We start from the raw sequence: 13479 nt of genomic DNA on the forward strand, positions 1-13479 counted from the left end.
ACTCAAAATACTGAAGAATTTCTGTAGAGCACCATTTGAAAGTCACTAACCTCAGTTATTCCTGATATACTTTCTTTTTTTTTTTTAAAGATTTTATTTATTTATTTGTCAGGGGGAGAGAGAGAGAGCACACAAGCAGAGGGAGCGGCAGGCAGAGGGAGAAGCAGACTCCCCGCTGAGCGGGGAGCCTGATGCGGGACTGGATCCCAGGACCCTGGGATCATGACCTGAGCTGAAGGCAGATGCTTAATCGACTGAGCCACCCAGGCGTCCCCCGATATACTTTCTTGTTGTCAAATATATAAACTTAATTTCTTCGACCAATTGTTTGGCTAGCCTTGTTCATCTCCTGCTTTTCTCTTTAATGCAGGTGCTTATGGAAACTCTGGGTGCTCTGGGGGCACAGTGCCGATGGGCAGCCTGCAACATCTATTCCACTCTCAATGAAGTGGCTGCTGCCCTAGCAGAAAGTGGTAAGGTCTTTGGTTTGTCTTCTGTGTCTTTGGCTAAAGTAAGTCTCCAAAACGTCCCAGGGATTCAATATAAATCTTTAAGAAAGATTGACATTAAAGGAGCTGTCTTGGGGGAACGGATCCCTATTCTTGTGTGTTAGCTCTCCTCTGTGCTTCTCTTGTTAAATATGATGTAGGTAACTCTGTTTTACAGGTGGCAAATATCTTCTTATGTGTAATATTCCCTTATTAGTTAATGCTTTGCCTTGACTTGCTAATATTAGAGCACCAGTGAACACTGCTTGTTGTCCAAGGTAATATGGATTAGAAAAGAAAGTGCTTCAGGCATAGTTTTGTGGTCCTGCTGGTTTTTCAGCAGTTTGTCCTGATTTAATGTTTGGTGTTTCTGCTTCAGCAGTAAAAAGGACTTGACCTGGCAGATTAATATTTGATCACAATGGCTACTGACACAGGAAGGACAAAAGAAAGAGAGAAATTTAGACTTTGCCAGTTTCTTGCCTTCCCTCTATGGCAGCACAGTACAGAGCAGGGTACCAAATGCTTATTGCTTCAGAGCTCTTAAGAAATGCTGGGAAAGCTCTGTGGTGCCTGTATGTCTCTCCTTTTGCTAGCACTGTAGTATTTCATTTGCTTTTCATTTATATTCATTACAAAATTTTTATTAATGTATAAAATATGTATATAAAAGGGCACAAATATTAAATATATAGCCCAGTGAATTGTACATATACATTCTTTTTTTTCCCAACAAATGTTTAATGGCCTACTTTAAGAGATATAAGAACAAACGAGACCATATCTTTGCCCTAAGAATCTTGTATTGTGATCGAGGAGAAAAGACATATATAAATAATGATAATACAAGGGCATATATGATAAATGCCACAACAGATCATGAATCTACATATAATGCACCAGCAAGCAGCTTATAAAAGTTCAGATTCCATGAGAGATCACTTGCAGTTAATCAGGCTTCGTTAGGAACATAAAACCTAACTGGCCTATGACAACATTTTAACCGATGGAGAAGAGTGTGAGAGTTCTCCTGATGAAGAAGGTGGGATGACCAAAGTACAGATGCAAGAAAGATCAAAGTGTAGTTGGGAAATGGTGAGACTTCCAGTTTGACTGGATCAAGAAGTCCTCATTTCTGATTTCTTCTTTTTTTCCCTTTAGTCCTATTTGTAGCACCCATCATACTCTTGTCCCTTTTGTTTGTCCTTTTTGATATATCAAGAGCAAAATGACCAACAAAGACAAAGAAGTGGACGAAGGGGCTGAAGACAGTGTTAATCAGTGAAGAAAGCCAATCCAAGGAGTAGAGAGAATTGGAATTGGGGAAAACCAGTATCTTGTGAAAATTTAGGGGCAGCCCTTCTTTCAGGCTTTAATGGTTTCTCTTTGTTCCCTTTTCTCAGGATTCCCTGTTTTTGCCTGGAAAGGAGAGTCAGAAGATGACTTTTGGTGGTGCATTGATAGATGTGTGAATGTGGAGGGCTGGCAGCCAAACATGGTAGGTTAGATTTCTGCTAGCACAATTCTGGAGGAGTCTGGCGGGGACGGAGTCGGGGGCTAGGGCCTGGGAGACGGTGTCCCAACAGGAAGGAAGGAAAATGCTTCCTTTTCTATCTGATGTATCTGGGCTTCCAGCAGAACTGGTTGCTTATGTTTAGGGTACCCTAAGAATATTGAACTTAGCCTCAAAGTACTAAAATTAATTGGTGCTGATCTTAAGAAACATTTATATTCATCAGCAGGATTAAAATACTGCTCAGGGTTCACACATGGCTGGTTCAAAAGCAAGGTTAATGAGTTACCATCCCCTACCCGCTTCCCCCCTCCAATAACAGTAATGAAAATGCACACACAAACACACATACACACACAGCTCCTGTGGTACTTAGCTTTTCTCTAGAATCACATGCTAAATTTATAGTAAACCTGAGGAGATTCCAAGTTCAAATTTCTTCTCTTTATTCTCCACTTTAAGGAAGATGCCCAGGCAAAAAGTTTTGGGTTTTTTATTTTGCTTCATTTTATTTTTGTTTCATTTTTTAAAAGATCAAGTTCTTGAAGGCGGATAGCACATTAGATTTGCAGAGAAGCAAAAAGCTGCACAAAGTATGAAGCACTCCTATTTCACAAATATTTTGCATATGAAGGAGACGAGAAATTAGGAATCAACTGAAAAAAGAATCCTTGAAGCTCTAGTCCAACTATTGCTTGCTGCTAAAAATTGCAGAGTAGGCCTCATTTGGTACACAAAGAGAGAAACAGCCTCTTTCTGGATTCTGTGATGCAGGTTACATTGTACCTCGTGCTGGTTTGAGGAAGCTGGGTTAATACTCTGAAAGGGAGGGAGGAGTCAGCTGTGAGATGAGTCAGCTCATTCCCAGAGTTTAACAGTAACTGGAAGAAGTATGACTGACAGACCTAAAGGAGATATGCCAGGGGGTTTCTACCGGGAATAAAACATTCGTTTTAGAGTCGAGAACATGGGGAGGACATGGGATTGCAACCAGAGAGCATTTACAGACTATGGGGCCAGCACAAACTGCTGGGAAAGCTGATGAAGAAAATAAGACAAGGATAAAAACCATTGTCAGCCCAGAAAAGAGAGCTCATTCCTCCTGGGATCCTGGCAAAATCTAGTACTTTTATTTGCTTTCCAACCTCAGGTAGATTCCCTGGTGGCAAGAATTTCTGTAATGGAATAACATGGTGGTGAGAATTATGGGTCACATTCATTAAATAAATATTAGGGATAGCAACTACCTGCCTGTATGAGTTACCTCTGCTAAAAGAGAAAAGCAGACAAGGATACGGACTTAAGACCAGAGTTTCCAATTGCTCAGGCTTTTTCATCTCGGATTTTTTTGTGTGGCTAGGGATCAGAGGCTGCAAGGCAGAACTCTATGAGGGATTCCATACATATAGAAAGGGAGAGAGAAACTCTGAGAAGCCTCTTCATTTCTCAGGGCATCTGTTCTAAGGGTTTCTACTGGGAGAAAATGGAGCATTAACCTATAGAATGGAGCAAATGTATTTTAATGAGAGTCTTGCCTTGGATCCCTGCTCTCAAATAAACTTCAGTTGAGTCAGAGAAAAGAGATCAAGAGCACGAGTAGAAGCAAAAAAAAGAGATTAGGTGGTAGACATGAGGTGGGGGATTTTGTGTACCCAGGGGTCACAGGATGGCATTTTGGGCACTTGTAGTAGAGTTGATATTTTATGAGACTGCAAAATGGGTGCATGCCAGTAGGGAGCAACTCAGTTCTGTAGGGACTTCCCAGGTATAATAATTTGGAAAGTCCTGCTAAGCATTCCTGACAGCTAGGTGAAGGGCTGAAATGCCACAGCCTAGTGCCCAAGAGCATTCTAAGCTCGTCTTTCTTTAGCTTATTTATAATTCAGAAACTTTCCTCCGCTGATGAAAGCTCCAGTGGGCACAGTATTGTGTTTATCTTTAATCCCAACCTGAAATAGTGATGAGCTGTTCAGAGGCATGCTTGCACACCTACATGCTGCACAGTTCCCTAGTTATTTTTAATGTGGTTTATCGAGAGTGTGAGGTTTCGCTAGGCAAAACCCTTCAGTGCTGCCTGATATTTTGGGTAGGAGAGTGCCTATGCTTTGGGGGAAGTGAAGGATTAACAAATACAGTTTTATAACCCATTGTTCTGGGAGGGAGACTAATTATCTTGCTTTATTTAAACTAAGCCTTGACTGAATATATTTGAAGTCCTGAATATAACTGGTAGAAATACGCTAATATCGAGGTCAGCCTTTCTGAATATCTACAGTGCATTCGAGAACTAGTTGTCTAGATAACCACTTAAGCTATTAGTTCAGAAGAAAATCCTCATTTTGTTGCTGTGTGTTTTGATATAGTAGATGTGTTATGTGGGAAGGTCATTTGGCTGCGAGAATTACAATTTGGCTTTTCACCCCTCATTGTCTTTTACTTCAGTGTAATGACTGGCCATTATATTGGCTTTAAGTAACTTTGCATAACTATGGGAAATTTGAAATATCTGTAAATTGGCAGTTAGAAATTGGGCTAAAAGACCCAGAGCAACCTGGAAGCCCTGAGCCTTCAGTAAAATAAATGGTATTATTGATGCTTATTATTGCAGATATTGGATGATGGAGGGGATCTTACTCACTGGATTTATAAGAAGTATCCTAATATGTTCAAGAAAATCAAGGGCATAGTAGAGGAGAGTGTTACTGGAGTCCATAGGTAAGATTTGACATGGGCATACTTGGTTTTATGCAGCCTAGATATATATTCTGATAATCACATACCTAGAGGATACAGTATGTTAAAAATGGGAACATGCTATGAGGTGATGAGATCTGAGTCTGCACACTTTTTTTTTAAAAAAAAAACAATGCAAATAACAAACCTAAAATTGGGAGTGGGGGACAGGTAAGGGAACAAGTGTGGTCCTCGTGTTTTCTAGTTGTTGTAATGAAATGACTGCTTGTCCTTTTTAGATGAATTCGTTCATTCCATAGATATTTATTTAACTTCTACAGTAAGCCAGGAACTTCTAGGATCTGTGCTAGGGATCTAGCAGTGGACAAAACAGACAAAAACTTGGGTCCTCATAGAGCTTACATTTTTACTTAGAGAACAAGGATTTAGGGTTCTGTTTCTCAAATGAGTAGTAATTCCCTCGGTAAAATTGAAATAATTTCTGTTTACTGTTATTCACTCATCAAGAACTGAAAGTATGAAATGGAAGTTTTAGGGAAGTAAATTCTTTTTTTTTTCCTTTAAATTTTTTATTGCTATGTTAATCACCATACATTACATCATTAGTTGTTGATGTAGTGTTCCATGATTCATTGTTTGTGCATAACACCCAGTGCTCCATGCAGAACGTGCCCTCTTTAATACCCATCACCAGGCTAACCCATCCCCCCACCCCCCTCCCCTCTAGAACCCTCAGTTTGTTTTTCAGAGTCCATCATCTCTTCATGGTTCGTCTCCCCCTCCGATTTACCCCCCTTCATTCTTCCCCTCCAGCTATCTTCTTCCTCTTTTTTTTTCTTAACATATATTGCATTATTTGTTTCAGAGGTACAGATCTGTGATTCAACAGTCTTGCACAATTCACAGCACTCACCATAGCACATACCCTCCCCAATGTCTATCACCCAGCTACCCCATCCCTCCCACCCCACCCTCACTCCAGCATCCCTCAGTTTGTTTCCTGAGATTAAGAATTCCTCATTAGGGAAGTAAATTCTGAATAAGCTACCATCACTGCTTCAATATATTGTGATCTTTTCTGAATATACCATACCTTCAGACTCTTAGAAAGGGATGAATTTTGAATAAAACACCTGGTTCTAATTTTTTAGTTAATTCAACTTAAAATGAAACTCCTGTATGTAGATATACATATTTATAGGATGTATATGTATTGAGATTATAAAATTGAGGCTATTTGAAAGTTAAAATGGTTGCATTAGAGTAGTGGGATTAAAATAGTACTTAAAGTTACTCTTTGTATAATTTAAAAGGGGAATAAAATCAATAAACAATTTAAAACTTCACATTTTAGGGCGCCTGGGTGGCTCAGTTGGTTAAGCGTCTGCCTTCGGCTCAGGTCATGATCCCAGGGTCCTGGGATCGAGTCCCACATCGGGCTCCCTGCTCAGTGGGGAGCCTGCTTCTCCCTCTCCCTCTGCCTGCCGCTCTGCCTACTTGTGCTCTCTCTATCTCTCTGTCAAATAAATAAAATCTTTTTTAAAAAAATAATAAAAAAATAAAATTTTACATTTTAATCCTTAAAATTTAGAGGTGGGTCAAAGATTTTCCCCACATGCCTTGTAACTAAGATTTTCATTTCTAAACTGGATACAGACTTCAGAAAGGTAGCCTTTATTTCTCTATATATACTTAATGAGATGAAATTAGTGTGTCTCATGCTCTCATGTCTACCCAATGAACATATTTCTGTAATTTGTTATGAAACTGACAGTAGATTGCAGTATCTCATTGTTTTGTGTTCTTCTTGATTTCCCTCATCCTCAGGCTGTACCAGCTATCCAAGGCTGGGAAGCTGTGTGTTCCAGCCATGAACGTCAATGACTCGGTCACCAAACAGAAATTTGACAACCTCTACTGTTGCCGTGAATCAATTCTAGATGGGTAATGTTTTATTATCTTTGGAATTAACTTGAGTTGTTGAATTGAGGTTCTGAGTTTTTTGGCTTTGGTTATTTCTGGAAATGATTCATGTAGCAGCTCTTGATCTATCACTACCATCATACTCAATATTTTATAACCCAGATCTACTGTTGCTATCCCTATGACAAGCACATCTATTTTACTTAAAAAAAAAAAAAATCAGACTAGCCTCTATCTATTGCTGGCAAAGTTTTTACTTTGTGACCCTATCAGGCCTGCAAGTCAGTAACTAAAGTAAGTCATAAACAGCTAAGAATCTTTGATGATTTGGGAAAAGGTTTCCTGGTGTTCCTATTCTAGGTCATGTTACCAGATTTTAAATTCCAACCAGCATATAATTCTCTGGCCATCTGGAAAGTTGTGGTGAGCAAAGAGCCAATCCCAGAGGCATTTGTAGTTTTTTAAATCTGTAATGACTACAAGTCTGACAAAATCTACTTAGGTATATACCAAATGCTATGTTCTTCTAATGCCCAGTTTCTGTTTCTACACTTGCGTCCAGATATTCCTTCATCCTTGTTCAGAAGACTCAGTAATTCCCTATGTCAAACCATTAGGTTGGTTTAGAATATTGCCAAGCCAAATGGTTTCCACCATGTTTAGTTTAATGGAAAAGCTACAAAAGGGCCTGTGGGCCACATTACTAAGCAGTCTGGACCCTAGGCAGTTTGCACCACAGGTGTTAGAGCCAGAAGGCCTGGCTTGGTTTGATTGTTGGCTCTATCATTTAGGTCTTGGAATAGTTGTTTAACCTCTCTGCACCTATTCCCTCATCTCTAAAATGGTGACAATAAGACCTACATCATAGAGTTAGTGGGAGGATTAAATGAGATAAGGTAAGAACCTGGTGTTCAACATTATTAGTTCCCTTGCCCTTCTTTCTAGAACCCTGAACACTAAGTTCTGGATTGAATTCGATCTTAGGGGAAGCTTTTTGCTTTAAAATCTTTTTGGAGAGGGGCAAATATTCAATGCAAATTCAATTTGTTGGTAATTATTATTTCTATAGAGTCAATAGTATTATCAGATAGATTGGACATTTAAATGAATTCTCAACCCATCAGTCTGTTTATAGACTGTGTCTTGTTTTGGCTACATGAAAGTGTTATAGGTTACGTGAATAGCTTTGATGAATAGCTTTGCACCTGATATCCCTTGGGGAAGAGAGGCAGAAAAGCTCAAGAGTAAAGCAAAGGAAGCTCATAAATAAAATCTATTGATTTTCTTTTCTGTGATAACCATTCCAGGACCATTCTCCTAAACCATGACTTTTGAGTATGATAGTAGCCCAGCCAGACTTACTCTCTTCACTCAACAAGAAATGCCTCTGCACTTAATTGATATATTTTTTAAAATTTATTTATTTGTTTGTTTATTTATTTATGTTAACATACACTGTTACATTAGTTTCAGGTGCACAATATAGTGATTCAGCAATTCCATACATCACTTGGTGTTCATCACAAGTGCACTCCTTAAGTCTTATCATTTATTTCACCCATCCTCCCACCCACCTTCCCTCTGGTAACGTATCAATTTGTTCTTTGCAGTTACAAGTCTGTTTCTTTAGAAAAGAAAGAAAGTCTGTTTCTAGACATCTCTCTCTCCCTCCCTCTCTCTCTCTCTTTTTTTCCTGTGCTCATTTGTTTTGTTTCTTAAATTCCACATATGAGTGAGATCATATGGTATTTGTTTTTTCCCGACTGGCTTATTTCACTTAGCATTGTGCTCTTCAGCTCCATCCATGTCATTGAAAATGGCAAGATTCCATTCTTTTTAATGGCTGAATAAGATTTGATACTTATTGAGTTTCACTGGGGCTCATGGAGTTGTACTAGTTCCCATTTAGGAGTTGTCAAATCATTAAAAAGACAAGATTCCTCTTTTATAGACTGTTTTCAACAGGAGAGGTAAACAGATAAGTGAATAGAAAGAGTCACATGGGTGCCTGGGTGGCTCAGGCGGTTAAGCATCTGCCTTCGGCTCAGGTCAGGATCCCAGGGTCTTGGAATCGAGTCCTCACATTGGGCTCCTGCTCAGTGGGGAGTCTGCTTCTCCCTCTCCCTCTGCCCCCTGCTCATGATCTATCTCTCTCACACACACTCTGTCTCTCTTGAATAAATAAATAAATAAAATCGTAAAAAAAAAAAAAAGTCACAAATACTTGTAGGAACTGTCTATCTCAGAATAGGCTAGTTTTAGTTGAAAACTTTCTTCTGCCTTATAAGGGATTCCTAGAGAAGGGACACTGGCTGAAACCAAAGAGAAACCAGAACCTACTCCTACAAGTTCTTCCAAGAGACTCTAAAAACAATAAGGACACAAAAACTAATGATGTAATGTATGGTGATTAACATAACAATAAAAAATTAAAAAAATAAAATAAAGTAAAATGATGAAAGCCTTTGGAAAAAAAAACAATAAGGACATTTATTTTAGCTTCATAGAGAATCAGAGACAAAAAAGTAGAGCATGTCTGAGAAAGAATCAGCCCCAGAAAGCTCACTCTCTCATACAGTCAGTATTGGTGCATTTCTGAGCTCTTCTCCCTCCAGCTGCCCATTACCCTCTGTGTGGAATTAATGAGGGACCTGTTGGCCCTTTTCACGCTGCTAAATGTAGCGCTCATTTATCAGGGTTATCTTCTATTTTTTTGTCTCATTCAGTAAGCTAGAATAATGTTTCCACTAAGCTAGAGCTTTGTCTCCTAAATAAAAAATGTTCTTATTGGGCGCCTGGGTGGCTCAGTTGGTTGAGCGACTGCCTTCGGCTCAGGTCATGATCCTGGAGTCCCGGGATCGAGTCCCACGTCGGGCTCTCTGCTCAGCAGGGAGTCTGCTTCTCCCTCTGACCCTCTTCCCTCTTGTGCTCTCTATCTCTCATTCTCTCTCTCTCTCAAATAAATAAATAAAATCTTTAATAAAAAATGGTTTTATTTTCTTCTATTTCCAAAAATTATATAATAAATGTATATTGCTTTTTGTTTAAGAGTACTTTACAGTCTACAGCTTCTTCCCTTCTGCACCACTCCCAAGACAAGAGGAAAAAAGAAAAAAAACCCTCTCCTATAGCTGGAATTGATCGGATAGCATAGAGTTAGGAAGTACATATATTCAACCTTTCTTTCTAGTCATTAGATGGCATAGAAACCAGGCTTTCTTTCAGAATGGAACAAACAAATAAACATAAAAACAAAGGGACCCAATCTAATCTTAAAGGAGAAACGGGAGAAGATTTTTCTGATTTAATGGTTTTTCTTCCCCTAGACTTAAAAGGACAACAGACATGATGTTTGGTGGAAAGCAGGTGGTGGTCTGTGGCTATGGAGAGGTAAAGCATAACCTTTCACTTAATGGGTGTATAAAAGGTGATTTTGGTGAAATATACCAGATTCTTTTATTTAATGGATGTGAGAATACATTCACCCACCACTCTAGATGGGAAAAAAGTAACTTTAGAGGCCCTCTGGTTAAAGTACAATCTTTCTTTTTCCCTTTGCATTTTTGCCATTTTTTCTCAAGTTGATTTTCTGACTTATTCCAGTGCACTGTTTGTGATGTTCTCTTAGCTTGTGTTTTGATTATAAATCGTCAGTGTGGGTGTTCTTATGTACATGCATGTGCTAAACAGGGGCTAGGAGTTTGTTTATGAACTGCATTCATTTATTTGTTTTTTTCTTGTTTTTCCCCAAGCATGAATCTATTCAGTGAAATTCCTTTTGGGGGCGGAAAATGGGGTACAGTTTACCAGAAGCTTTGAGATGTTGTTTTCTCACTGACTTTCCTTATTATGTGTACTTTTTCCCCTCTTAAGGTGGGGAAGGGGTGCTGTGCTGCTCTAAAAGCCATGGGCTCTATTGTGTATGTAACTGAGATCGACCCCATCTGTGCTCTTCAAGCCTGGTAAGCATGCAAAAGGAGACTTGCTTTTTCCTCTATGCCACCATCTATTGGGATCTTGTAACTGCTGCCAAACAATGGCCTGGTTAATGCCAAATTTTATCTTAGAGGGGCCCAGATCCTGAGAGATGCTGCTATTAACTGTAAGCTCCCCTCTTTCAAAGATCAAGTAGCTCTGCTCCGAGAAAGCAGAGACTATCAGAGAAGCTAAAATTTTTAATTCTTGTGGAAATAATAAGAGGGGATGACTTGAGCCAAAGAACAAGTAGCTCCTTACCTTCTCCATATATAATCCTCCTTTTTTTTTAAAGTAAGCTCTATACCCAGCATGAGGCTTGAGCTCACGACCCCAAGATCAAGAGTTGCATGCTCCACCAGCTGAGCCATCGAGGCACCCCAACCCTTCTCCCTTTGAAAACAATGATCAAAAAAGAAATAAGTTGGCATCAGATCCTCTCTGATGTGATGCACTGAAAAGAACACTTCTGTGATATTCTCCCCCTAAATGTATAACCTGAATCTTATCAGGAGGAAACATCAGGCAAATCCAAATAAAATCTGCTGTCTCTGAGTGAAGGGTATAGGGGAGTTTGTACTATTTTTGTAATTCTTAAGTTTGAAATTATTTTGCAATGAAAGGTTAAAAAATAGTTCCTGTCTCATCCATAAAATGTGGCTAATGATGCCTACCTCAAAGAGTTGCAAAACTTCGGTAAAATAATTACATATGTATTACATATGATTATACATTATATAATAAATATATAATTCTATGAAGTATAGAACTGTTGTCACATAAATGCTCACTAAATGGTAGATATTATTAATATTGCCTCTTGCCATCCTCAGCAGTATGGAAATACCACTGTTCCTGAAAACTATTGCAGAGCTCCGGTGTCTGTAGCCTCCATAACCCACCCCATTCTTTACCATTAACCCTCCAGAGGAAGGTACCCAGGATAGAGTAAGGCATAAAGATTTTGCTATACCCATTTTTTCCTGCTTTCTACTCCTCACACATCCAGCCATAAACCACAAATTTCTCCAATAGAGTTGTTGGCTTTCTCTGAGTCAGGGTTCATTAACATGTTTTAATACTGATTGAGACACTGATTCAAATTAACTTATAGACATGAACTGATCACTTACTGTGTAACAGGTACTGTGCTCTGTGCTTAGGATGAATAAGATGAATATATGAATGAGGCAAGGTCCCACTGTGAGTGGAATAAGTGCTATGATGGGGGTAAACGGTACATGCTTCTGTAGGAGCCAAAGGAGAAATATCTAACTAAAGAGCAAAGATGTAGGGCAGGAAGAGATGTCAATAGAGCTGAGTCCTGAAACTTGTGTAAGTCATTTCTTAGTTTGGAAGTAATTTCCAGGTATAAGGAACATGTCACAAGGAGGGTAGTCCCTGAGGAAGGAGAGAGCATGGCACATTTAAGAAGATGCAAATACTTTAATGTAGCTGGCAGAGAGGATAAATTTGGGGGAATGGTAATATCTAAGGTAGGAATCATTATGTGGATATAATCATATATCTGCATAAATATTTAGGTCTTATCCTGAGAACAGGCAATCTCACTGAAGTATTTTAAGCAAGGAAGTGACATGATCTAAATTGCATGTAGGGAAATTACTCTGCAAAGTAAATTAGAGAGACATAAACCTAGAGATGATGAGATCGGGCCAGGGGCTACTGTAGGAATCCAGGCAAGAGGTAATAAGACCTGAACATACACAAGACCAGCACATACAGATAGGAGCGGACCGATTCAAGAGATTTTAAAGAATTAAGGAAAACAAACTGGATTTGGTGACAACTTCAATTAGGGAGAGGGAGTAGGCTAGGACATTCTAGTTTATCTGGCTCATACAGTTGGGTGAACAGTAATGCTATTGATCAAAATAGAAAATATAAAAGAGGAAATAGATTTTAGGAGTACAGAGAAGACAATGAGGTTTTTTTCAAACCCAATAAATTTGAGATTCTTATGGGACATCCAGGAGAAGCTATCCAATAATAATTTGATCCAAGGCTCTGAAGCTTCAGAGAGATCTAAGCTAAAGATATATTTGTGCAGTTCAGCCACTAAGAAGAGTCATTTGCAGCCAAGGGAAGGGTATATGGATAAATTCTGAAAGAATAAGAGAGTCAGGGCAGAACTCTACAGAGTACCAACATTTAAAGACTGAGTAAGATTGAAAAGGAACAATCAGAAAAGTAGGAGGAAAACCAGGTGAGAACAGTGTCATGGGCTCCAAGGAGTATAGTTTTAAGAAGGTAAATAATGTTTAATATAGGAAATTAAATTATGTAAGAGTCTGTTTTTTGTTTTTCGTTTTTCGTTTTTTTTTTTTTTTTTTTTGTATCCAGAAGATTGTTGATGATCTCGGGAAGAGTAGTTTCAATGGGGTAAGATTCAGGGGCTAAATTGCACTTTCTAGAAACTCCGTTTGGGAATCTCATGGTAACCCCTGGCTCTCTATTTTCAGGAAGAATTAAGTTGCAGTGATGCAAAAAAAAAAAACCCTTTATTTCTGTCCTGTATGAACTAAGGAGATGGTTTCAATTTTTCACTGCTAAGAATAATCTAGCTATATCAAGAAGTGACAGTGTCGGTACTGAAGGAACTTGGTAATAGCTTTTGAGGTTCTGTAGCAAAAGGTTCCCAATTGCCTATTATCAGGTTAATTGATCATGCTTTATTTTTACAGTATGGATGGATTTCGACTGGTGAAATTAAATGAGGTCATCCGGCAAGTGGATATTGTTATTACCTGTACAGGTATGATTTTGACACGTACAGTGGAGTGGCACTTGGGAATGCTTTCATGGAAAAAGTGAAAAATGACCGGAAATGTTCTGAATAAAACCACACTCAAAAAGCCAGATACA

The 13479-nt window shown here is 38.9% G+C and overlaps 1 protein-coding gene across 6 annotated transcripts in view; it reads left to right on the forward strand.

Annotated features, from left to right (window-relative positions):
* Positions 1-13479, forward strand: part of AHCYL2 (adenosylhomocysteinase like 2) — a 164266-nt gene that overhangs the window by 135425 nt on the left and 15362 nt on the right. For all 6 annotated transcript variants that reach the window (XM_027573226.2, XM_027573224.2, XM_027573225.2 and 3 more), the window contains 7 exons: positions 371-473; positions 1892-1986; positions 4610-4716; positions 6523-6639; positions 9945-10008; positions 10492-10580; positions 13299-13369. In XM_027573226.2, the coding sequence (XP_027429027.2) occupies positions 371-473; positions 1892-1986; positions 4610-4716; positions 6523-6639; positions 9945-10008; positions 10492-10580; positions 13299-13369 (646 nt within the window). The remainder of the gene's footprint in view (positions 1-370; positions 474-1891; positions 1987-4609; positions 4717-6522; positions 6640-9944; positions 10009-10491; positions 10581-13298; positions 13370-13479) is intronic.

The sequence above is a fragment of the Zalophus californianus genome, chromosome 12, assembly GCF_009762305.2.
Source record: "Zalophus californianus isolate mZalCal1 chromosome 12, mZalCal1.pri.v2, whole genome shotgun sequence".
Classification (NCBI taxonomy): domain Eukaryota; kingdom Metazoa; phylum Chordata; class Mammalia; order Carnivora; family Otariidae; genus Zalophus; species Zalophus californianus.